Source organism: Convolutriloba macropyga, chromosome 11, assembly GCF_964194025.1.
Source record: "Convolutriloba macropyga chromosome 11, txConMacr16.3, whole genome shotgun sequence".
NCBI classification, from domain to species: Eukaryota; Metazoa; Xenacoelomorpha; order Acoela; family Convolutidae; genus Convolutriloba; species Convolutriloba macropyga.
In genome coordinates this window covers 5,592,721-5,620,251 of record NC_134478.1, presented here as the reverse complement: position 1 = coordinate 5,620,251, position 27,531 = coordinate 5,592,721, and the positions used below count along the sequence as shown (strand labels likewise).

The 27,531-nt window shown below is 35.8% G+C and overlaps 1 protein-coding gene across 1 annotated transcript in view; it reads right to left on the bottom strand.

The window, feature by feature from the left end:
* Positions 1–4,405: 4,405 nt before the first annotated feature.
* LOC142350043 (uncharacterized) overlaps positions 4,406–27,531 on the bottom strand; it is a 34,282-nt gene continuing 11,156 nt past the window's right edge. The window contains exons 4-7 of the mRNA XM_075401954.1: positions 13,798–14,406; positions 12,521–13,190; positions 10,977–11,124; positions 4,406–5,536 (exon numbers count right to left, since the gene is read on the bottom strand). Of these exons, the coding sequence (XP_075258069.1) occupies positions 5,143–5,536; positions 10,977–11,124; positions 12,521–13,190; positions 13,798–14,406 (1,821 nt within the window). The 3' untranslated portion in view covers positions 4,406–5,142. The remainder of the gene's footprint in view (positions 5,537–10,976; positions 11,125–12,520; positions 13,191–13,797; positions 14,407–27,531) is intronic.

The following is a 27,531-nucleotide window of genomic DNA, read 5'->3' as shown; positions in this document are numbered from 1 at the left end:
CTATCAAAAAAGTGAAGCAAAAACCAAATTTGCCGTCAATCTAGACTCTTCAAAATCACTGGCTTTCAATGAAAGCGTGTAAAAAAGAAACAAAGGTCATTTCTAATTATCTGAAATCCAGATTAAGACAATTGAAAAAAAATTGAAATTGGAGGTCGGTACAAAGCAAGTTTAACGCTAATGTTCAGAATATTTTTCCTGCAACGGCAAACCAACTGGAGGAGCGTGCCTGGTAAAAGAGTTTCTCATTGAAAATTTCAAAACGATCCATTCCATAAGTCAAATTTTCAGGATTTAGACTTAATGAAACTGAAACACTTCGCTATTACAGCAGATGGTGATGAAAAAAATCTAAAACCCTATCAGAAAATATCTTTAATGAATAAAACAGACAAAATTTATTTAAAAAGCAAAAATGGCTAAAATTGTTGAGAAAATTAGCAATGCTGGTTCAAGAGTAAATCACAATCATTAGCAAAATACGCCAAATCATGTTTATCAGTCTCATGCATTCTTCGACCGTCGTTTGCTCACCACAAAAAAATTACAATAGCCTAATTCGAAAGTCACTAGAAAACTTGGGCCGAAATTTCCACTTGATTTTTTGATAGTATGAACATACTAAAAATCAAATCCAACAGCCGAAAGACCAAAAAACATTTTTAATTGAAAGCTGACATGTTAGATTTAGATTAAGAATCTGCATAACGTATTGCTGCTGCCATTAGTTGCTGTCAAACTTCAATTTGAGTGAAACACTCACTCGGCTTTATCTATTTGAACTAAATTAAGCAGAAGTCCACTTCAGAGTGAGAAAGTCAATTTGAGATTGAGAAATCACGTGTGTCCAAAAATTGTTCACGCGAATGAACAAAAAGATTCACTCCACTAAGAGTGAAAAATGACACCAGGCACGCAATTCAGTTAATTTTGCATGAAAACAAATTTGCATGAAAATAGAGAAAATTTCACGCCGCAAAACCAATCGCATTTCCGCATCGTTTCCTGTTTGGGTGCAAACAAAAGCATCACTTCAATTTGACAAAATTCGTGAAAATGTGCGATGGCCAAAATTGAAAAAATTACTAAAAATCAGCAAAATAGCTGAAAAATGACTAAAAGTCAGCAAAATAGTTCAAAAGAATGAGAAAAAATTGTATAAATTTTCTCACTTTTTCGTCAAATTTCATAAAGATAATTTGGTAGCAAATAAATTGTTAGCCTTAGTAGTAAACAGATCCTAAAGGCATGAAGTTTTATTTCATTTACCATTAACTTCAATAAAACGATTGCAATGGGCCAAAAATCGCGAAGATAGACTATAAATCAGCAACATAGTTGAAAAACCTTCAAAACATTGTTAAATTCTCGTTAATTAGAAAAACTTCAAGTCAGGCTGACTATTATTGCTTTTGTCTACTATAACATGTTAGACAACATTCAGAACAAAAAACATTAGGAAATTTAACGCTTCAAAACCAATCGCTTTTCCGCACCACTTCCTGTTTAGCAGTAACCAAAATCATCACTTTAATTTGACTTTAAAAAGCAAGAAAATGTGTAATGGGCCACCAAAAATCAGCAAAATAGTTGAAAAACCTTCAAAATTAGCGTTAAATTCCCTTTATTTACAAAAGATTTCAAAAAAGTATCAAAACAGTCTGAATATGATTTTTGGTAAAAACCTAAAACCAAAAGGTTAGCACCAAAAAAAGCACGCGAAAAATTTTTTGACACCTACATTTCTCGCTCTTTCAATAGGTATGTAAAATGGCCTGTCTTTTCTCTGCTCTTCAAATTTGATCGCTGAAATAACTTTTTCGAACTTTATTTACTCCCTGAACTTGGCGTCGTAAAAATGTTAAATTTTGCACGTTTATTTAAAACCAAGATCCAAGTTGACGGAGGTGTCACAAAACTTTTCGCAGAGCATTAAATTTTGGTACCCAAAATAAAGGCCGAAAATCTTTGGTACTTACTGTCTTCTACGTAATCGAAAAAAAGTATAGCAAGTTTACTAACAATCGCTTTTTTACTTGTGCCTTTTCTCTGTTAACTTCAATCGGAAATACAATTCGGTCTGTGCAATAAAAGTAAAATGAGAAAATACAAATAATTTATTAAGATTTGATATGAGACATTAAATTGAGCTACTTGACAATTTATTTGAAATGTGGTCGCACAATAGTAATTAATTAAACCAATCTATCGCTTTATTCAGTTAACATACATACATTTAGCTTTAGCATATTCATGGGCATCAGTCGAAAGCAGGGGGAGGGGGGGGGGGTCATTTAAGTACACTCCGAAAGTAGCCGACTTTTAGGAAGTCCATTCAGCTACTTTGTGACGTTTGAACTTAGTTGTCCAGCCAACATTTAGACAGATTACAAAATAACTTGCTACGTCATCTCTAAATTCGTGAACACTTTTTTTTACTCATACCTATTAGCGCTTATTGGAAACAAAGAGTAAACACCAACACGTGAAAAAAGATAAACGCCTATACAATTTTTTTAAAAGGGGAGGAATTTCTATAAACTTTCCACCACCCTCTTCTTAAAATAGAACCCTAAACCCGACACATTTAAACACGCCTACTTAAAGTGCAAGCAAAATTTAGAATCTCTTTCCTTTTACAGATAAATTGAGCCCTACATAATTAAAAACAAATTGAACTCATTCCGCTAAAATAGTGTACGCTTTAATCCATAATGCTACCCATGTAAAAAGCATTTCCAGGCGCGTATTTGGCTCTTTGTTGTTTTATGATGAGGGTCATTTAAACTGTTCGAATTAGACCACAGCTGAGAAAAGTTACTTTGTTCCCCAAAACACACATTAAGCACAGGGTACGAGTAAAAACATCAACTAGGCAGCGAATTAATAAGTTGGGATACATTTTAACTATATTTTAGTACATGTTACCTTGTAGCTATATAATTATAGACACAATTCTGTGCAAAATAGACGCGAAATAACGATTAAAAAAAGATTTTTAGACCGAAGTTAAAGTTCATGGGAGACCAAAAAAATGAGCAGAAAAAACTGCGCGGTAAAAATTGGGTTAAAAAGTTAAATACCTCTGAAAAGGCGATTAAAAACGATGATAATACATTTGTCATATCGCAAGACAGCTTTCAGCACAACAAACTAAAGTTTTCAAAATAAAAACGATAGAACCATTTTCTACCGTCAATACCTTAGACAATCTCTAATTGATAAAATGAGCTACCTCGATATTTTAAGCATTTGAAAAAAAACGTGAAACAGATCTTTTAAAAGTTATTTTTATTTGTAGGAAGAAAACATTCGGAAGAAAATTTTATGATGTGATTCTTCAAGAAAATTGATTGATGTTTATTTTTTGCTTGAGTGATTTGAAGTATTTTTTGTTAAATATATTTAACCATATGGTTATAATTTAATTTACTTGTTGCGAAAAAAATAAAAGCCAGGGCAACAAAATTTCATGTTAAAGGTGCAATAATGCATCAAATCCTTAAATCGGTTTCTTTCGGAGCGCGTCATTTTTTATTAATTTAAGTTATGCATTGAAACAGCAAGCGGGACCTTTATTTCTTCCAAGACATATTTGTCAAAATCGAAAGCAAAACTGGGCGGTTTTGAAAGGTTCTTTCTTGTTAGACCCTTTTGTCAATATTACAGCACCTCTAAACCAAAAAGCTTCGCCGTTTCGTATTTTACCCTCAAGGAAACTTTTCTCTCCCCCCCCCCCCCCCACACACACACACACACCCATTCAAAATTTATGTACTCATAAGCTGATTACACAGACCGCTGAGTGATATTTCACTTGATAATAAGTTCTATAGCCTAACAGACGAGCTTAGCAATTACAATTTAAAACACCGTAAAAAAGGTGTAAGATATCAATTCGGGGGGGGGGGGGGGGGGTACTGTATAACATGGGACTAACAGAAAGATACCGATTGGTCGTAAAGTCTTCTTTTAAATCGGTATATTAGTTATAACAGGACACGGAAGTGGTACTAAATTACGGACGAGAGGTGAAAGATAAGACGCGTGAGGAGCTATCGACAATTTTAGTAAATTAAAGAACTATTGGATATAGATGGCACTTGAGCATAGAGAGAAAGGGACAAAAAGGGGAGTGGGAAGAGGGAATCCCATATCACGGATACAGAAGTGAGATTTTCGCCAAAATTTAACATACCTCTCCTACCAATGGAATATTTTCAACAGTGTTTCGGGAGTGACTCTCAAATTCCCTTCACTTAGAAGTTAGACTAGATTCTTATTTAGAGTATGGTACTTAGAGTTCACTTACAGAATAACGTCCTCTTTTTGAATAAGACTTCAATAATCCCAAAGACTCGAAATTTTTCCCCAACCCACCCCCCCCCCCTCCCCCCCTAGTTGTTGTAGTCGGTAGGTTTCCACGAGTTCTCACTTCTTGCCCACCAAAAATTTCTTCCCTTCCCTTCCTCAACGAAGAATAGGTCAGAGTTCGAAATAACAATTAAGCGAATAATTTAGAATGAATTGATTTACAGGAACAATACAGACACCAATATCAAATATAGCTTCGCTTTCACAAGTATCAACTTATTTATTTTACTAAATAGTGACAACAAAAATAGAGATCTATTTGATCAGCTAAGATAGAACATCAATAGTCAAAATAGGTACAGAGAAGAATTAAAATATTCGTTGGGATTTATCGATTCAATCGAATAAAACTATTATTGACCAAATTAGAATTTTAAGCAAAAGATAGAGCGACGACTCACAGAGTCTGAAATGCTTTCGAAGCAAAATAAGATAAAAAATAATTTAGCAAACTGAAAATACTGAAGCAAACTCATTTTATGAGAACAACCAACAATTAATACGGCTTAGGTGTAGCAACAAAATGGGGGCTGAAATGCTGTTACGCGAAAACGCAAACATCAGTTTTATGATTATTCAGTTTTAACTTAATTCAAAATAAAATTGATATCTTGATCGTATCTACTTAATGGAGAGTTAATGAGAGAGAACAAACTGAAAGCGTCCGTATCAGTAACCAAAGATCACGCCCGAGAGGTCAATTACACAAAAAAGGTCACTCGTATTTAAAGACAGTCAGAGGTCATTGAGAGTATCATTGGAGAGAGGTCACAACACATCGTCAATTGAGGAAGCCAGATCCGAGGTTGTCATCAATCTGGCATGCTTAGCACCTGATGGCCCTCCTCCCGAGTTCCCATCACCGTCTGAATCTTCGGAACTGGTTGTGAGGAAATCAAAGCTTTGTTGTTCGTTTATATTCCCACCCACGCCTGGATTGCCCATGTGCACGTTGTTGTTAGTACCCCTTCTCACATCCGGGGCACCGACCGAAGGGGAGTTTATGGAAAGTGGGCTTTTCCTAGAAATGGAGTGTGGGTGGCTGTGGTGTTGCTGGTGCTGTTGGTGAGAGGAGAGAAGATTTTGTTGCTGTTGGTTCCGTGACATGTTCAGGTCATCCACTGACAACTGATAGCCGCCAGCTGGTTGCATTTGAGCATTGCTGAAAAGTACACACAGTCATTTTCGGAACATAACATCTAGACAAGTTCCTTTTGAGCAGCGCCGGTTCAAGAGCTAAACAATTTTCCACTATGATATTCAATACTGACGTGCAATTTAGTTATGCGAACTTTTACCCCCACCCCCCCCCCGTGAATAAATTGTTGCTTTCATAAGCACGTGTAAAGGACTATTGCGGTTTTAACATTGCACTACAGCCTTATAGATGGGACTAGCCATTATACTGTATTTATAGATCAAAAATTACAAATTTTAATTATAGATGGCGGCCATATCCTACTTGGGGGAAAGAGAACAGTTCTGCAATATAATTGGCCTTTCGATCATAAATGGACACAATTATGCGCAAAATAGACACGATATAAAAAAAACAGACCACTTCAACACAGACTAAAGGGAGACCAAAAGATGTTTCAAAATGAGCAGAACAAAACTGCTTCTGAGAATCCAATAAAATGAATTCAATTATCTTTGAGAAAGCGATTAAAAAAGATGATAATACGCCTGTCCTATTGCAACACAGCTTTCAGCAGAAACATTTTCTGCCCTTAGACCACCTGGATTTTTTCAGCAATTGAAAAAACGTCTTATATAGATATAAGAATAAGAAGCGGCGGAAATCCAAAATCATTATTAATGGTGCAATAATGTATCAAATTTTACGCAGCCTTATAGGTTCTTAGTAGCCATTATACTGTATTTATACATCAAGAAAATTATAAACGTAGCCGTTTGATTGCCGGAATATCTACAAAATAGGATTGCGTGCCGTAGAGTACAGAAACATAACCGACTAAGGTCGGGCGAATTGCTCTTAAACGACCGGCGAGCAGTTGGCTTCGTCAGTGGCTAGCCAGCTTTAGATAAAGTGAAGGGGCGTAAGTTGAGCGCAGCGGGGCTTGAAAAATGGATTGGGTGGTCTGATGTGGGGGCGGTGGGTGGGGGTGTGGGATCAATTTCTAACCGACCTTCACACCATAAGTATATGTCTCCAATACAGTTTCTGTAAATCACATACTTGAAAACTAGTGGCCTGAACGTCTCTAAAAGAACTTTATGCAAACTGGGCGCTACCTCTTATCTCATTTCTGAGGACGCTAGTTAAATGGGTCAGACGAAAAACCAGCCAAGCGAAAAATTGCATAAAAGAGACAAACAGGATTATTATATTTGCTACAAATTGCTCTTGAGAGTAATTAACAATGATTTCCTAAAAATGGCCTGCTAAGTCATTTATGATAAAAACAATTCTACTATAACTCATTAATAAAGAGGATCAGAGCTGACGACATTACACCAAATAACAGCAGCTGAAGTGCGGCATCAACAAAGAGAGAGAGAGGGAGACAAAACGTGAACGAGAATGAAAGAAACCCCAACCGACAGAGAGAGAGAGAGAAAGAGAGATAGGTATATTTTCCATGATGGGATTCGACCCTGCAACTTCTAGTTTTCTAGCCTTGTTAGTAAATAAATGATATAGAAAAAAACTGAAAAAGGCAAAATTAAAATTAAAAGTTTTCAACTTCGCAGTAAAAAAGTTCACTACACTTTTTTTGTCTTAAAAGTTCTGTCAAGTAACCCATCTCCAAGAACTAAAAAGTTTTGTTGGCCAGTAACGGTCGTTAAACTCAGAAAAAGACAAATAAATAAAAATTTTGGAATCAATTGCAAATTATAACCAAATCTTGCTAAAATTCAGGATATAAATATCTTAAGAACCATTTCATTGTCTCAAGAGGCTATCCCGTATCCCTGTTTCAAACCAGAAATAGTTCCACTGGCTCATAGAGATGCATACAATTGAAACAAAAATTTTCCGAAAATTTGAAAAATTTTAAATTTTAACCAAAAATTACTAAAACTGGAGTAAAAAATAATTATCACCATTCCATTAACTCTACAAACTATGCAGCAGCTTAATATCAAACCTTCGAGGAGGTCCCAGGGCCCCTGGTGCCGGAAAAAAAACACGAAATTGCAAATATTTCAAAAAATTGCTTGAATTCGTGATATTAAAATCTTGAAGAACATTCCATTACATCTATAGGAAGCTCCTTGTCTCTTGAGGCTAGAGAAACCTAAAAAATGACAAATTTCAAAAAAGAAAAAAATGCAAGTTTTATAAAAAAAATGCTAAAATTTCTAATTTGACCAACAGAAATTTTCCAGTAATTTATTATCAAACCCTAACGGAGATTTTCTGACCCTAGAGGCTCAAAAAACCTCAATAATAAATGTCCAAAAACTGAAAAATGGTAAAAATTCTAAAATTCGTGAAGTCAAAATCTTGCAAGACAATCTATTACATCTAGAAATTATACAGTAACCTATTTTCAAACGCTAGAGGTGCCTTGGCTTCTGAGGCTGAAAAAAACCTAATGAACAAAATTTTTAAAGAACCTGAAAATTCAAGTTTTATAAAAAAAATTCCTAAAATGTATGCCATTAAAAAGTTGAAAAACTATTCCCTGGCCAATAAAAATTTGACAGTAACTTATTTTCAAAACTCCATTCGGCGGTTTTCTCGCCCCTGGGTTTGGAAAAACCTGAATAAGGAAAAACAAAGTGAAAAAATTGAAAATTACGCGTTTTGTCAAAAAATGCTAAAACTCGTGATGTTGAAACCATTCCATTACCACTAGAAATTAAGCAGTAACCTATTTCCTTAAAGAGGAGGTTCCTTGATACCTAGGGATAATAGAAAACAAAAAAGTCAAAACTGTTAAAAAGCTTGAAAAAAATTGTGCAAAATAGAATAAATTTGGGTGTTTTTAGCGAGCGGTTGTTCGTCAGTAGCTAGAAACCGGGGGTGGGGGTGGGGGTCAACAGTGGAGAGCTCTTCAACCTCTAAGAACCGCCATTCACAACTCAAGTATCAGTCTCCAAAACAATTTGAGCTGAAACAGAGCTGAAAGGGTCTAAGAGCACTTAATGCTCGCTGGGCGCTACCTATTTATCCTGTTTTTGAGGACGAAAAGTCAAAAGCGCCAGACAAAAAATCGGTCAAGCGAAAAATCGCATAAAAGGACCGACAGGACTAATATAATTGCTACAAACTTTGTTTGAGAGCAATTAAAAAAGAAGATACAGAATTGAGTTGAAAAAGTTATCGGCCCAATTCAAAAACTTTTAGCGATGAATTGATATGGCTTGACAAATCCAGAACAAGTCTCTAGAAATGTGAGTTATAACACTAAATGTGGGTCAGAAAAGTGACCAACTTCCAAATGTTCAGCGCACATGAGCAGTTTCATTTTTTAGAAAAAATGATGCGACAAAGTAAACCTACGATTGGTTTTTGCCGCTATTGAGGAACTCAAAAAAAGTACTCCGACAACCACCAAGCTATAAGCATTTAGAGAGACAACTCAAAATTCGTAAACAATTTTTCCGCATTAAAAAAAATTGACGGTTGTCGTCAGCAAAGTTTTCGCAAACAGCAAAGTAGCAATTTGTAACCTCGAAGAAAATGACACCCAACATTTGAGCAGTGGGAAAAAATGCCCATTGTACCGTGAATAGTAAGAAAATTTTTGGCTGGGTTTGAGAAAATACAACACAAAAACGACAAAAATATTCAGCAAAAGCTTAGCTTTTGCATTTTGTACCTAGGAAACGGTGATAAAAAACTTCTGAAGGGAGTGCATATCATTTCCTATAGTTGTGCAGATACAATAAAAAACTTTTAGTTCATTTTAACTTTTTATCTATGACGATAATTGCGTTTCATAGAACTAAAAGAACCTTTTGAAAACAAAAAAAAACAAAAGTAGTAGTAAATTGCGCTGCTAAACTGATATGTTCGAACAGTAAATTGATATAGTAATTAGGGATGACACCAATCTTTGGCAGACAAAATATCAAAAAAATTTTTGATCATATCTTGTATAGCAATTAAAATTTAAAATTGATCCCGGCTGCTGGATTCTAAAATAGTGAAAATCGATTTGAAACGAGAAATTGCGAAAAAAACGTAAAATTTGGCGACTTTGACAAAACTTACCATTATGCGGAATTTGAGGAAGCTTGAAGCGGGGCAATGGGTTTACGAAGGAGCTTCAAGTTATATTATAACTTATTTAATTGTTACCAACAATAAACGTTCAAATAGCAAAATTACATGGTACTCTGCCTGTTTTCGAATAGCTTTTTCAGTAACAATCCGAACTCAATTTCCTTCAATTTTATATGAATGAATAGCAAATCGATAGAACGTTAATTGTTCTAAATTCCAGAACATACCCGGCAGATTGGCGCCATTGAATCCCATAAACCCCCTTGGAATTGAAAGAACCGAATGAAGTGTACAAAAAAGGACTATTTGAAAATGCAAGCTATTTTGATCGGATATTGTAGTTAGACAAAATACTGCTTCTTAATGAGAAGATACAGGGATTGGTATGCATGCTAGCCTAATTGAGGGGTGTGGGGGGTTGGGTGAACATGAGTAAGGGGGAAGGGGGTGGGGCGGAGCGGAGCGAGCAGGGTTACGGGTGGATTGAGGCGGATATGGTCGAGTGGCGTGAAATGGAGGTGGTGGAGCAGGGGAATCAGTGGAAGGTGGTCAAACTCTAAGAACCGTCCTTCACATCAGAAATTAAGGTCTTGAGCGAAAAGTGAAACTAGCCTAGAGAATTCAAAACGACTTCACGGAAAATGTCAAAAAGCGGCAAAATGAGGTAAAGCGAAACAAATTTTTGTCTACCAAAATTAAAAAATTAGGAACACTATAACAGCCGGCCGCGAACATGAGGGCGGTTATTAAACAGTTATAAAAGCGCTTACAGGTAAAATGCAGGTAGAAATTTGTTAGTTTTCTGTAAAAAGGTGTGAGTCGAGTTCCACGTGAAATCTGTTCAACTTGATCATAATAATTCTTAAAATCAAAACAAAAAACTTGCTCATGCAGGCATGCTCAAGTTGAACAGACTTCACGTGGAACTCATCTGAAAGCTTGTCAGGAAAAACTTGCAAATTGCAACCTGGAACTTATCCGTAAGCTCTTCACGTCTAGAATTTAGAACAAATAAACATTGCTGTTTATTCAGATAAGAATTGAGTCCGGATTGTTAGAATTCTCTTCAAAGACAGGCAGATTACTATGTAATTTTGGAATTTGAACGTTTATTTTTTGTTAACGAGTGTATATAAGCTCTTATAATATAATTTGAATCTCTTTCGTAAAACTATCGCACTCCTTCTACGAAATTCAAACTCCACATGATGGAAGTAAGTTATGTGAAAGTTACATAATACCACTTATAATCCTTGATACATATTTTGATCTAAAATTTATAAACAAATTACCATTGTCAAGGGGATTCAATGGAATTAAGATTAAATGGAGAACTAGACAACAAGAGTTTTCGTCCAATTGCGGCCTGTAAAAAAAACCAGTACTTGACCATAGTGAATACCTTGACATTTTGAAGTCTTGCTGTTGGTGTTGAGGAGTAGAAGCAACAGGATGGGAAGATGTTCTAGTGTTGCTCTGGAGAAGTAACTGGGATGTCGTCTCATTGTGGATCACTCGTCTGACAACCAATGAGGGAGAGGGAACAGAATCTGCAAAAGAAGAAACAACTGCTTCTACACAGAAATAGATGAAGAAATTCATTGGTGTAATTTTCAGTTGATTTTCGGTAATAAAATACCAAAAACATAGCTGGCAGATTGCCAGAAAATAGCCGCAATAGATTCGCAGATCGGCAGTCTAAAAAAACAGTAAAAAAGACAGACCAAAAAAAATTCGTCTTTCCATTGAAGGCTGATCTGTTAAATTTTGGATAAAAATCTGTATGTTATTGCTGCCTCTATTAGCTGACCTCAAATAACCTTCATTTATTGTGACACACACCCATTTGACCTTATCTCTTTGAATTAAAGTAAATAAAAGTCAATTTCAAAGTGAGGAAGTCATTTTTGAGAGTGAGGTAAGTCAAGTGTGACCAAAAATTTAATCACGCGCATTAACAAAAAAACTCGCTCCACTAAGAGCGAAAAATGACGTCACACATGCAATTCAGTTGAAATTGCATGAACGAACGAACAAAAAGTTGCTGTGACGTCATATGGTTGTAACAAAAATCATGACGACGAAATAAAAAACATAGCAGGACAAGTCTTGACGTACAATTCAAAGAATTTTCATTGACTAAACAGAAAACTAGACCCAGAACGGACTATGAATGGATTGGAAAAACCGTTTAGAAAAAAATCTTATCTAAAAAATTGAAAAAACAGTAAAAATCAAAGTGAAATTGCCGCATGTGAACAAAAAACCACTAGCGAGAAAGCGAATTTTTGTTCAAACACCGTCTTCTCACTCCACTTTAAATTTAGAGCGAAAAAATGTCACGCTGCAAAACCACTCGCTTTTTCGCTCTACTTCGGTTCGGCGTGACCAAAATCACTACTCCAATTTGACTTCAAAAATCATGAAAATGTGCGAACAGATCTTAAAAAAAAGACAGCGCCCCAATACAATTCAAATTCTTTGAATTGTAAAAAACCAAGAGAAGGCCAATAATAGCCCCAGCTATCACTGTGCGGCTATTGATAGGGCAATTGTATTTCAATTTAAACTCAACATAATTCAATATACAAGGTCGCCACGCAAAAACAGCCAAAAAATCATTGAGGAAAACAACTCAATGTCTGCAAATATTGCTTAAAATTGAAAATTACAAAATTAACTACGTTTTTCAGAGCAGATATAACTATCACTCAACACAACTTGTTTTTGGTACAGCAGCAATTTTTAATGAAGAAACTGATTCTACCCGTCTTAATGGGCTCAACTTTAAACACCCCATCGCGCATGTGCTATTTAATACATAATACCGTGCTACATAAAAAATTTGCAGCTGGGGTCAAGAAGGGCAGTGGGTGCCTATCAGAAAATATCCAAGAAATTGTCTCAAATATGTTCTTCAGCTTGTCGGCGGAGTAACTGACTAACTTGAAGATAGAGAGAGTTGCGTGGGTTGTTGCTGTCTTAACTGGCCCGGAGGGTTAGAGGCAGTAGGACTATTCACGTTGAATTTGTTCTGTTGCTGAAATATTTGCTCAGACTGATTGTTGATCAGTTGGGGCGAAATATGTTGCGGCTGATTACCACTCATTTGCCCAGCTGTTCCCATCTGATTGGTTGAATCCAAGCCCAAATTAATGTTACTGTTATGGCTACTACTGATAAGATTAACATTATTAACACTACTATTACTATTACTACTGTTCATTCTGTTTCCACCCTGATTGAGCAAAAATTGTTGTTGTTGTTGTTGTGGATGTACCACGTGATCCGGCGTTGACCGGTGCTGTATATGGTTTGGGTTGTTTTGCTGGTTATTGACGAACACCGGTTGATTGCTTCCGGGGGTTAAAGCGCCTCCGCTTGGATGTCGGAAGTGTTGTTGAGTTGTCGTCGGAGTTCCAGTTAATCCACCCCCACCCTGGGGAACCGGCAGTAGCCGAGGATCTGTGGAAGGGGTGGTATTCGCAGGGGAGTCCAGACCATTACCCCCGGTTGCTGCTGCTTTAGCGGCAGTTGCTGGATTATACTGGACAGCTGGGGACGAGCTGGGTCGGTTAGGTGTGAGCAAAGCTTTATTGGATGGTGAAATCAGTTGCTGAAACGTCATCTTGATCAAGAATTCTCATCATCAACACATCGTAACTTGTCGCCCACTGATTTTATAGACAAAACAAAAATGAAGAAAGCCATCTCTTTAGAGACGTCAGCTTGGATTTTACACACTTAACCCGTGCATTAGTGCATTAGTGGATATTACTACACAATTTATATTCAAATCCAGAGTTTATATTCGAGGTCAAGACGAGGTGCTGAATAACTTCGAAAGGGCGCTAATATCTGTAATGTTTTTAACAGTTCCCAACACTATTCCTGTTTATTTAAATTATCAACTATTGTCAATCTTTTGTTTCCACTGTTCATTCCGCAAGTGTAGTTGTGTTAAGCCGCTGATTGGGTCAGTTGGGGCGAAATACGCCAAAAATTTTATTTCACCAATATTGCCCAAAGCTTGTTATCACAACTAGAGTTGATAGAACTCATACTACAGAAGACGATAAAGATAGTTTAAACTTTAGATGATCACTTCAGATGATAAAGATCATTTAAACTGTTTTTATATCTAAGCGTCAGCAACACCTATTTTCATTGACGAGCTCTTGAAAACTGCAAACTAATTTTCAATGACAAGAGGCGAAACTTACTCTTTGACAAGAAATGGCATTGTTTGGAATTTCAATCTTCAGTCCGTGACCGCCATGTCCAACAGGAACTGCCGTATTTCCACTCACAGCACGCAAACGTCCCAAATGATCCATAGTTTGCCCACCATTCACACCCAGAGCGTGTCCTACCATCTGTGGCTGGTTCTGGAGCACAGGCGAGGAACAACTTGGACTGACGCTTGCAGTGGCGCGCATTGCGTGAATAGGCGACATATTTCTGGACACTGGTCGGTTGACGACGTTCATGGCATACGGAGTCGGCGATGCCGCACATGACGTCGAGTCTGGTCTGCTCGGAGGTGTAACTCCTCGACTCTGTAGCAACACTTGATGTGCATTATTAGGGTGCAATAAATTATTCGAGTTGACTGAAATCATCAAGTCGTTAACACTTCCATTGTTATGGTCATCAAGCATTGCGTTCTGCCGATGGTTGATATTTGGTGGAACCTTGAGGGTGAGGGAGGGGGTTCCCGACAACACATTCACACCTGGCTGTTGCTGTTGTTGGGGCTGGGGCTGGAATTGCTGCTGGGCTTCGACTACATTGGCTGATATTGTTTGGTCGTTCCAATTAGTGATATCGTTCTAAAATCACCAAACTAAAATTCAATGTTTGCTGAAAAATTTAGCTTAATTATGGGGTACATTCAAAGTACTTATGCATCTTTCTATTCCGCTTCTATTCCAATGAGACCTTCGAAAATAACCGGCTACCGTCCGACGAGCTGCTCTCGAAGGTCAGGCAAGGGGTCGGCTTTGGTTGTAGCTAGCTTAGTATAAATGGGGTCAACTGCAATGAGCAAGGGGCATAAAAAATGGATGCCTTCTAAATAAACCAAAATTAAAAATTGCCTATTAAGTACTGCTTCCTCAACGTCTTGGGTAAGAGTACACTTAGAGCTTACTAAGGCTGTTACAGCAACACAGAAATCTAATGCTCTTGGTCTTCAGCGATTTATGATGTTTCTCGAGAGGAAATGTAATTACCCAAGTTAACAAAAGACCATTTAAGAACAAACTATAGACATGGCCAAGGAAAAATTTTGTATAAAAAGACACACACCAAATTCGCTGGAAAACAATAAGAATTATTCAATGCTTGCCTCAACAAAATTCGCAGAGTTATTAGTTGGTAGATTAAAAACACGAAGCTTCTTACATTTATTCAAAAAATTTGAATAATTCAAAAAAATCACCCCAGGACCATCGGTTATTTTACGACTAATTTAACCATTCGAAATTTATTGATCTGATTAATTAAAACTTTGTTGATTCAGAAACAAAAAGTGTGTATGAAGAATACATCAGTATTGTTGTTTGAGAGACATCGATGATAGATATTAAAAGACGATACAAGACACTCCTGAACCATGAAAATATTCACAGGAATGATTTTTCCAGCCAATAATACTTGGCCGAAGGAATGTAATTAATGTTATGAATTTAATAAGTTGTCTCCGCAAACAAAGCCCTTGGGAATAATTTACGTCACAAACAATGAGACGCTTTCAACTTAAAAGCAAAGGAAAATTGATTATAGCATAAACGAGCGGAGCGGGGAAGCTACCATTTTCATTAGTGCTAACAAAAATTGATCGCACACTTCACACGATATACGGTATAATTGTAAAACACAGAGCAAAAAAACGGGATTATCATCAAAACCATTTATTTGACCTTTGATAGGCTTTAAAAGCTGGTTTCGAATAATTTCGAAACGTAGTGGAAGAAGGGAGCTTTTTAAAACAATGGTCAAGTGGCTAATTTATGTAGAAGTTCAGTTTGCGGTAGATTGCAAGTAACGGAAAGTTTCTAGACTCTTTTTTGTAAGACAGACGCGCCCACTTGAGAAGCAAGCTGACTTTATGCGATTGCCCAGAATGATAATCTCAAACTCGGATACTGTAAACAGAAGTTACGGATCTATTCTGTTTCGCCACCACCCCCCCCCCCCCCCCCAGTGTTTTTTGACCTCCAGTTACAAATTACGTGTTGTTATATAGCACGTTTCTATTTAATAATAATACACGTGCACCTGGGGGTCATAAAACATTTATTCGCACTAAGCTGGAGGGGGGGGGGGGGGGGGGGCAGAATAGATCCGAATTACAACCGAATATGAAGCCAAACTGCTGATCTCAACTTCGTGTCAGCAGCACTCAAAAAGTGAACGATAAAGTGAATAATTTCAAAACAAGACATGACTTGTTCCTATTATCCAACTGCTGAAAACCTGTTTCATAACATTGTAACCATTCCAAAAATTGGCCTTCGAATTGACCTCAGCAGTTTCGGTTCACCCTAAACTCAGATTAGGGAAGCTCTAAGAGCGCTGAACATAGACCAATAAATAAATATTTAATTTTATCAGAAGTAATTAAGGAAATAAAATCACATATTTCATAAAAACGGCATGCACACAACCGAGGCGAGCAGGAAGCTTCTAATATATGCACAGCATATTCCAAATAAGGCAAACAAAACTGTTGACGAATAAGCATAAAACGAGATCGGTGGAAATCAATCTTTTTACAGTCCTCGAACCAATAGTTCCTCAAAAACGTTTGGTGTTTTCGGCGTTGTTCTCACTTTATTCAAGTTGATTACGTTTCAGAGCAAAATCGATTTTCAGGCAACGAAACCTTTCAAAACAACGACTTGATTGCGACTAATCAACCCCACTTTATGTTCCAACTCCACTTTATGGGGGGGGGAACTATATGCTCAACTGGGATAAATTGTTCAGTCAATTAAGCCGATTGATTTATTCATCGCAGAACATTGTGCGTGGCTCTATTAGGAAAACCGTTCAAACGTAGAATTTGAAATTCAGAAGAGTTTTTGAATTTCATTTTTCTGGAGGAGTTATTGATTTTCCTTTTTCGAAGAAACCTCCCTAACACAGCTAGTGAAGAAACCAACTCATCGTGCAGGAAATATTCTGGATCTATTGGTAACAAATGAACCGTATTTATTTTCTGAGATCGAACAACAACACTTAAACTACAGTGATCACGACCTCATCAAATTTTGCCTTTTCAATGAGGTTGTTTCCTCAAATAGCGTAAAGCAAACTGTTTTCAGAGCGTGGAAGAAAGCCGATATAAATAAGCTTGCGAATGATGTAGAGTTGTCCTTAGATCTGAATGGACACCTTACCTGTGTAGATACTGCTGCTGAACTCCTTGTTGATTCAATGGATTTTGCTGCAAAAGAAGCCATTCCAATCGAGAGGCGCAGTTCCAAATTGGCTATTTGTCCTTTCTTCGACAGAGAGCTTCAAGATTTAAAGAGAGACAGAAGAAAGCTCGAAAACAAGTATAAGAAAAATCCAGACAACCAAAGTAAAGAAAAGTTTCTGGCGGCAATCAGGAGATGCAAGGAGATGTTCAAACGAAAGAAAACTGAATTTTTTGATGAGCAGGTTTATCGAAATGTCGATCTTAAAAAGAAGTACAGCAGCTTCAATATGCTTATGGGCGTTAAAACTACAGAAAAACTGCCTGTTGGTTGGGGAACAGATGCTGAAATTGCACAAAAATTCAATACCTTCTTTGAGGAAAAAGTAACAAAAATCAAAAGTTCTATTGAAAACGCCACCACGACAACAATTGATAAACTAATCTCTTTAAAACCAATACACACAAGTCATGTTATTCCAATGAGTGTTTTCAATCCCGTGGATCTGAATGCTCTGGACAAAGCTTTTACTGAAATGTCAAATAGCTACTGTGAACTAGATTCCATGCCCACTGTTCTCTGCAAGCAGCTGTACAAATCCTGGAAATTGTTCTTTTTATTCTTGATAAACATGAGTTTTCAAAATGGCATTTTTCCTAAAATTTTGAAAAAATGCCTTGTGAAGCCGAAACTTAAAAAGCAATCTTTGGACACAGAAGATCCCAAAAGCTATAGGCCCATTGCAAACTCTTCCTTCCTTTCTAAACTTCTTCAGAGAACTGCAGCCGGCCAACTACGGACACATCTAGATCAAAATTGCCTGCTTGACCCACAGCAATCAGCATACCGACGTTTCCATTCTACAGAAAGTTGTCTCCTCAAGACCATAAACGACCTTTATGTAGAGCTTGACCAAGGAAAGTACCTTTTAGTAATTGGCCTTGACCTAAGTGCAGCGTTTGACACTCTGGATTTTGCTAATTTTGGGAAAATTTTGGAAGAGCGCTTCAAAATAACAGGAAAATGTAAACAGTGGATCATGTCTTACTTAACTGAAAGAAAACAACAAACTCAAATACGGAAATCATTTTCTTCAGAGACTGAAGTTTTCTACGGAGTACCTCAGGGCTCCATTCTCGGACCGATGATTTTCTCGATGTATACAACCCCAATTGGTGATCTTATCAAACAATGTAACCTACGGTACCAAATGTACGCCGATGACACAGTTTTGTACACCACAATCGAAATGGAGGACGAAGAGCCACTTATTGAAACGCTGAGGTTACAAGTAAAAGAATTGTTCGGAGCTTTTACAGCTTTGCAACTCAAAGTTAATCCGGACAAAACTGAAATAATGTTACTGTCTACTAAAAAGAAACGTCCAAATATCACAACGCTAAAACTGGACAATTTTGTCTTGAATATCAGTAGCAATTTGGTTTCACTCGGTGTTAATCTTGATCAGCACTTGAGTTTCGAAAAGAATGTCAACAAAATCACGAGCTCTTGCTACAATGAACTCAGGAAACTCTATAGAATAAAACATTATCTTTCTTTAGAGTCACGAAAAATTGCTGTACAAAATCTAATCATCTCTAGGCTTGACTACTGCAATGCTATATTAGCGGGTTTAAACATCAAAGAAATAACAAAATTGCAGAGAGTACAGAATGCCGCTTGCCGATTCATTTTTAACCTTCAAAAAATATGAGTCTTGTCGAGAATTCAGATACAACCTGCACTGGCTGCCTATTGCTCAGCGAATCGATTTAAAAATTTTGACATATGTTCTCAAAATTGTGTTTAACCTTAATGTGCCACTTTATTTGAAAAGTCTAGTGATTTTACAGTACAAATATAACCAAACTCGCTCTGAAAACAAATGGAAACTGAAGTTGCCAAAAATCAAAAACTCTTACGGTTCACGAGCTTTCTCTTTTCTTGGCCCAAAGAAGTGGAACGCTCTGCCCTCACGCCTACGTTGCATAGCTGATCATACATTGTTCAGGAAAGAGTTAAAAACGTTTCTTTTCTCGAGTTCTTACTGAATGCGTCTTTCAGAGAGAAGATGGAAAACAAAATTGTTCGGAGGTCCAGAATAAACGAAATCAAATGTAATTTAATGAAACGACGCTGTACAGTCGTCGAATTGAGTAAACCGTACCGCAAATTAACCCTTCCAGAGAAAAGTCAACGATTGTTTCAAAATTGTATCTTAGGATCATCGCTTGTGTATGGCGTGTTTGTTGAAAACGCAATTACTATATCTTGCCCAGGAGGCTGCATCTCAACACTTTGCAGCGATCGCGTAATTGAAAATATGAAATCATTTGGTGTAAGAAATGTAGTTGTCATGGCTGGTACAAACAACCTGTTCGATAAACGTCATAAACCACTGATGGGACCTGTCGAAACATCAGATGAGATGTATTATCTTGTTGAAAAACTCAAGTTCTATAAGTTTAAAGTAACGATTATGGCACTAATTAACCGAAAAGACAAATGGAAAGTCATTCAGAAAGTAAATGACTGCTACCGGGATGTTGCACGCGATCATCGGATTCCATTCATTGAACATAAAAAGTTTCGATATCGACATATTTCGTCGGATGGAGTGCATCCAAATCCGCAAGATATTCGGGAGTTGGCGTCTGATTTTCGGTATGCTTTCAAGCAGATTAAACAGTGGCATTTTTAAAGCAAGCATGGTTTTATCAGATTTTAATTCAGCAGTTGTGAGAATTGCTCGGTTAGAGCAGAAGCTTGACGTTCGATTAAATGCTCGGTTAGAGCAGAATACTTACAGTTTTTAGGCTCGGTTTTATCAGATTTTAACTCAGTAGTTGTGAAAATGCTCGGTTAGAGCAGAAGCTTGTCCTCCGATTGAATGCTCGGTTAGAGCAGAATACTTACAGTTTTGAGGCTCGGTTAGAGCAGAAGACATTCGGTGAAAAACATTGGTTAGAGCGGAAGTTATGTTAATTGTTCTAATTTGGGATCATGTATATTATTGGAGAAGAAAGAAGATATTCTATTTGATCTGCTTTGGAAACATGTCTATGCTCGGATAGAGCGGAAGTTATTCTAATTGTTCTTCTTTTGGAACGACATCTATGCTCGGATAGAGCGGAAATCTAGATGAGATCATGAATCCAACCTACCTCTGTGTCCAGAAGAGGTGGAGAAACAAGACCCTCTACTACTACTACTACTATTGATGTTTAAATTTTTGTGACCATTGATGTGATTTTGTTCACTTTTAGCGTCATTTGTGTTCAGTTCAAGAATTTTTTTCATAAAAGACGCGTAGCGATAGAAAGGCTAGCTTTTGTCTCATCGTAGACTGTCAAAATCAAAAGCTTTTGATCTATATTGGGCCGTTGTATTCTTAGTCTTTGTACATTTTTTTGTTTCTTTAATGACAAATGCAAACAAGTCAATTTTCATATCAAGGTTCCACTAATTACAGACCCCTGTTCAAGTGAAGCACATGCATTTTGTTTTCAGAGAAGAATTCAGTTTGTTATGGCTTCGACACATTGTTTTTGTAAACTTTCAGAGAACGTTAAGCTTTGACTGCACCTGTTTCATTAAACAGAAATACAACTGGCTTGCATCTAAGTGAACCTATCTAAAGCTGAGTTGATACAAAGGCTGTTATGACGTTAAAATTTTTCAAAATTCTTTTTGAACTTTGTCCCCTTTTAATCAAATTCCTGTCAACATGTAGCTCGGTATCACTTATGACATAACTCCTTTGAAGTTACGGGTCCTCATAAAAATTTAGTGATTTTTTAATATTTGTTCATATGTGGTCCTTTTTTAAATCTTTTCACATAATCACAGAAATAACAGGTGCATTTGGCGTTAAAAGAAACTAAACTGAAGAAGACAAAAAAATTTCTAGTGAAGAGCCCACGGTTTTATTAGCTTCGACTTTTTCTCAAAATTTTTTATTGACTTTCGTTTCTTCCTATATTTTTGTCTTTTGTTGTCGTGAGACTTATTCTGATTAAAGAGTTCTCATTGGTTTCATATTGAGGCATAAGTGAACGAATAGGCCTTCAGTTGTTGTCAAATGGTTTCAAAAAGTTCTACCATGTATAATGCCAAATAGATAGTTTCTGCCGTAATTAAAGTTTTTTTGTTTTTGTTTATTTGTTGTTTGTCTTTTTTCGTTGTCTTATTAATGGTAGGTCTCATCTAATGCGGCAAAACATTATTTAATTCCTTTAATAGCTTCAGTTTTAAGCAATTTTTTCACTCAAACACCAATTACTTTCGAACAGTATGTGAATTTATGAAAGTTTTCTATCTCTTCAGTTGGTAGACAATTAAGTCCACCATAATCTTTTACACTCCAAGACTTTATGCTTCCTAACTCTTATCAATTCTCTAGATATTTTCCACATCTAATTTTCAGAACACACGAGCATTTTTTTAAATCACAAGAATATTTTCTCGCATAAATTACATTTATAGTTTATATTTATAAGATTATTACTCTATCCACGAACAATATAGCAGCCTTTGAAACCGCAAAAACATCCAATTACAAGTTGAAAATTATTTCATCTGCTTGCTGCTAATGGAAAAACTGGTATATAGTCCCTTCAAATATTACAAATGACAAAAGCAACACAATTTGCTGCCGTTAATATAAGGGGAGGATTTCATTAATACTTAGTTTATTTTTCAGAGACCATTTTTCAAGTGTTTTTGCTAGTCACGTAAATAGTGATTTTCCTCGAACGCGACATCATAAAACACTTGTACAGTTTCCTTCCATTCTACTTTTTGAAACCTATCTTTAGAAGCAATTAATAAAACTTCATTGTTAACACCACCACTTAGCTTTTTAGCATGAAGGTCTAGTGCGTGTCAGAACACTACATGAAATAAAGATTCAAGGTTAATAAGAGAAAAAACAAACAGATATTCCTGCTATATTATTACTTTTCAAGGCTCAGTGCATTCTCTTGTTTCAACGACAACGACAAAAAGCGGATTTCCACCTCCTAAAAAGCACCCTACCCCCCAACCCCCCCCCCCCCCCTCCCACCGGATATTCAGCCATACGCATTCTATAGCAGATATCACAGTAGAGAAGATATTAGGGTTGCATTTTAATCTTGTGCATTAGTATTCAGATTAGATGGGGCAACATTAGCCTCTAATTAGCGAACTTGTCTTCCGGCATTTTCTCTCTTTTCTATTTTCATTTTAAAACGAGAGGAATTTAATCTTAACCAGTCTGCCTTAATAATTACAAAAATCAACGACAACCTCAAGGCTAATTTTGTTGTCATCTATCATCAAAACAATCCCCAACATTAGATTAGAGCAATTAGAACTAAATCTACCGCAAAAAACCACGCACTCAAATAAGTCATATAATTCAACAGTTTTCGGAAAAAACGCATGATTTTAACAATTGAAACATAATTTCGACAGAAACGATGGTTTTTCAAGAGGTAACTCCGGACGTGTTCGAACTAAAATTTGTTCATCATTTTAAATTGAAAAACTAAAAATAGAAACACGTCATTAAGAGTACCTTTTGCAGCGTCATTTATTTTGATGACCAATAGTTCTTTTCTGAGAAGTTTGAACGTTTTAATTATCGTTCAAGCCACATTACATCAGCCGTGAACAAAAACGGTTGAAAACTAATTCGAAAAATGTAAAACACAATTAATAACCGGCGCCAATTCGATAGATAAAACAACTTTGTCACATAATTGAATCTTTTAGGCGCACTTTGCGTTAAGACAACAAAAAGAACTGAACAAGACTGATAAACAAGGAATGTTGGTATTGTTCCATTCGGACATAATTTTCCAACCCCGCCTATAATCTTTCGCGGTTTATCTCTATACGAAAAGACTTATAGATAGACCTTTGAAACAAACATTAGTTAGTTCATGGTCTGGAAACTAAAATTAGAGGATTCCAAGTTAATGGAAAGAGACGGCAGAATCAGTGAATTTTTCCTACATTTCAATATTGAGAAGAATGAGAAGAATGAAGAATTCTTCAACCAAAAACACACTTATTTGAACCTTTAATGAGCAAAAACTTTTGATTCCGAATCAAATTTTGATAACAAAGATTTGTATTAATTCACGATTGAGTATCAAAAAAAAAATTCTCTTTGTAACTGATGAAAACTGAGGAAAAATCTACGCAACATGAGTATGAAATCGTCAGCAATTTAAAATTAAAAAGTTTGCAGTGAAAAAAAAACAAATTTCAATATTCATAGCCGCGTCATCTACTTAGTCGACTGCTCTGCGCTCCTTTTTCTAAAAATCCAAAAACGGTTTGTATGGATTTGTTGCATATAATCCATTTTTTAATGACTTTGAAACTATATTAAAAGTAAACAACCGCGGAATTTCGCCACAGCGCTGTCTAAGTCAGCGTTTACCTTGTATTAAGAGCAAAGCGTGGTGAAACTACTGAGAAAATATGCCTTTAAGGTCAAAAGATTAGATTTCAAGCCCATATGTTGGATCTTTTAGGCTGCAAAATTAAACAGATGTCCCATTTTTGTAAAATATTTAGTGACACATTGGTCTGTATTTTATAATTAATATAGCACGGGCGCAAAAAATCAGTCCTTTATAGGACTTTAGCTTAAAAAAACGTAAAAACTTGGAATTTTTTGCGCATTTTTGTCATTTTACTTGTTTTTTTTTCAAACAAGATAGCCACAATAACTTAGAATCCAAAACAGGTTTGACTGCCATTATGAACTTAAGAAAAGGAGCTATTTCGTTGTTGGGAAACAATTGAAAACAACACATGGTCAGAGGCACTCTTGTTGATAAAAAAATGGCAAAAAAGAGACCATTGAAAAGTCAACACTTCTCCGTTCTTCAACTGATGTTTGGTGGACTTTCAAACATACCTTTCTCCAATTCATCAAAACTGATTGAGCAGCGAAATCATAACACACCAGAATCCACCAGTTTGAGTTGATGATCAGTTTTTTTGGTTACAAAAATAAAAATTTAACCTTATACTTTTCATTTGATTTGTAATTTGATTTATTTGATTAGCATTGAGGAGAAGGAATAAAGAAAAACTTTCAACTCACATTTGGCTTAAAATGATTGGTAAAAATTCAGAACAAAAAAATTAAGTGAAAAATCTATATATGATTCCAAAATTTGATTTTTTTTTCAGTTTTAAAGCAAGACCATGTCCAGTCACTAAGATCATGTCCAGTCGCTTATTAGTATGATAAGCTTGCAAATTAGTCTCAAAATTTTTGAAAATAATTGTGCTTCTTCAGGATAAATTTTTGTTGCGACAACTTAATCTTAAAAGCTGAACATAACACATCATATGGCGATGATTTCGTAAGTTTGAAACAAACTTATCAAATCTCAGAAACCAAACACACCGACAATAATCTTGCGTTTATAACGGAACATACACAACCTAAGGAACCAAACATACCGAATCTAAGAGAAAGAACATACCGACTACTTCTTACTTTGCACTGAGCATACCGAAGAAACCACACACCTAGACGATTTTTTAATGCGGACAAGGAGGATCAGTAAAGTGCGTTTGCACATAATGTTCCGACCCCACTCTTCCACATTTCGGCATAATTGTCTACCAAATGAAGATGGGATACAAAACAAAAAATTCAACTAATTTCGAAAATAACTAGTGTATGAATAAAAAACTGCGTCCCACTCAAACCACTCAGTGGACTTAAAATTATCGCTTTAGAAGACCGAGATTTGCCATTATTAGGAATACGAGACAAGACTAACAACAAAATCAAATACAAACAACAAACATTAAAAACATCCAAAACTCGATGTCTATATGTAGAAAAACTTAATAACAAAGTCTAAAGAGCGGCATATAAACTTAAACCAGGCAAAATAGCTACTTCAAGGCTCTTCACCAGAAAAAAAATGAACCAGTCCATAATGACACATAATTAATGACACATAAACAACAGTCCATAATGACACATAAAAAAAATGAACCAGTCCAAAATGACACAGTCCATAATGTCCATAATAACAAAAATTACGCTCATACTTTTTTTGAAAGCAATTGGTTCCAAAGTAATGAAAACACTTGGATATGAACTGAAATCATTAAATACGTTAGTAATACGATCATTTATAACTCCCTAGGATAAGACATTGCGACCTTTCATTATTAAGACTTTTTCATACGACTACAAAAAAAATAACAAGATCATTAAAAAAAAACAAGCATAACCCACTAAACGTCGGACGAATTGCTCTGGAACGAATAGTGGGAGCTCTACTCAATTGCAGCCTGCTTCAGTCGGGGAGGGGCGAGGGAGAAATAAAAGAAGTTCAATAGTGTGATTCAAATAAACGCATTAAAGGGAATATATCCCACTATTAAGATTTAAAGTGAAACATGGCACCAGTTTCAGCGCATTTTTCATTTGACTTTGAGTATTAAATTGCCGCCAATTGAGTTGAGCTGTTTGACATTGTGATTGAGAGGGACTTTTAGACCACGCAAAACGCAAAAAGTCACGGGCGTAAAAGTCACTCGAAAAGTCAAAACGGTCAAGCAAAAAATTTTCATAAAAAACGTTTTCAATAATTGCTTCTCTACGAGAGCAAATAGAACCTCAAATCATTTTGCGAGAAAAACCTTGTCGAAGACGTTAAATCCATAATTTATTCTTTAAGAATAAGAAATGTTTGGTTGCTCGTTTATTGAACGCCAATAAAGTGATATCTGACCACTCATTGAGACTAGGTAACAAGCAGACAGGAAAAGACCAAATTTAAGAACGTTTTTATTTTTCAAAAAGAACTAATTTAAAGGCCAAGAAAAAGTTTAGCTATAAATTGAAGTAGAAAATAGGTTTATTTATTCCCCTAAACGAAACCACTGAGACCTTTTTTAAATCAGAATGTGTCCTAGACTTACCAAAAAACGTCAAATACACACTAACACAATCAAAATATTTTTTAAAACGAGTTTGAAGCCATTAAAACCATACTGAATTCACTTAAAGACTCAGATAAGTTAATCTTTGGCTTTCTATTATGATACTAGGTAACAAAGAAAAAAAGAACAAGATGCGAAGAAGATAAGTTAAAAAAAACTTTTTAAAACAACAATTATTTTTGAAGTCAAAACAATCAACAATAAATTAAAAATATTAAACAGGTTTACTTAAACCTCCAAATGAAGCCCTTGAGACATGTCTTTTATCAGAAAATGTCATACGTTAACAAAAATAACGTCAAATATAGACAAAAAAGAAAAACCGGTGTCAAACTCGTTATAACCATAATCAGTGCATTGAAAACTTTATATATGTTCAACTGCGCCCTTTTACGACAATAAAATTGTAATAGGTGACCTGTAACCAACGAAAAAAGGTAATAAACGAAAATAGACAAAAAAGAACAGACGCAATTAAAAATATTCAATTTTTTGAAAACTATCTTTTTCCAAGTAATGAAAATTATCAGCAATCATTTGAAGTCATTAAGCAGTTTTATTCATTTTTCCAACGGAAGCAATTGAGACCTGTCATTAACCTAAATATGTTATACGGTTAAAAAATAAACTCAGACAAAAAGTTTAATAAAATGTTTGCCAAAAAAGAGTCGTCTGAGCCGTTTAAACCAGAATCTCAATAAAAAACAAGCTTTAGTCAAATGCGCCTTCCTTCGATGCCAAGTGAAATCTGACTTGTATCTATTAAGACTGGGCAACAAAAAGTAAAAAAATACAGATTGAAAGCTGAAAAACGTTTTTAAAACAATTACATTCAAAGTCATGAAAATCTATCAGCGTTAATTGAAACATCTAAACATGTTTGCTTATTTCCCACGGAAGCCACATAGCAGAATTTGTCAAAGGTTTAAAATTAACTCAAATACAAACAAACGTCATCAAAAACAATTTTTTTTGCCAAAAACCGATGTCGAAGCTATTAAAACAATATTTATTGCACTAAAAATGATATCTCTAATTGCGTCTCCTTTCGACGTCAAAATGTGACATGTGACCTGTGATTATCGAGATTAGGTGACAAATAGTCAAAAGGAACGGAAAATGAAAAAATATTAAAATTTACATTTCTTGAAAAAGTTATCTTTAGTCATGAAAACTATTAGCTAAAAACAAAAATCAGTAAATCAAATATTCCTCCATGAGATCTCTTATTATTCAGGAGTTCTCGTACGATTACAAGCAGAAAAGAAATTAAAGACAAACGTGAAATAAATTCCATTATATTTTTCTAGAAAACGGTGTCGGAGCCGCTAAAACCATAATTTATTCCTCAAAAAATTATACATTCAATTGTGCCTATTTTTTAAAACCATTAAAGTGATAAGAGCCCTATCAATAAATTGATAGTGACAAAACCAGGACAAAACCTGAAAAATAGGCAAATCTCCAAATAAATTTTTGTGAAACTGGTAGTTTTGAAGCCAGAAAACATTTACATGAAGCGTAAAGACGCCAAAGAGATTATAATTCAATTAAGCT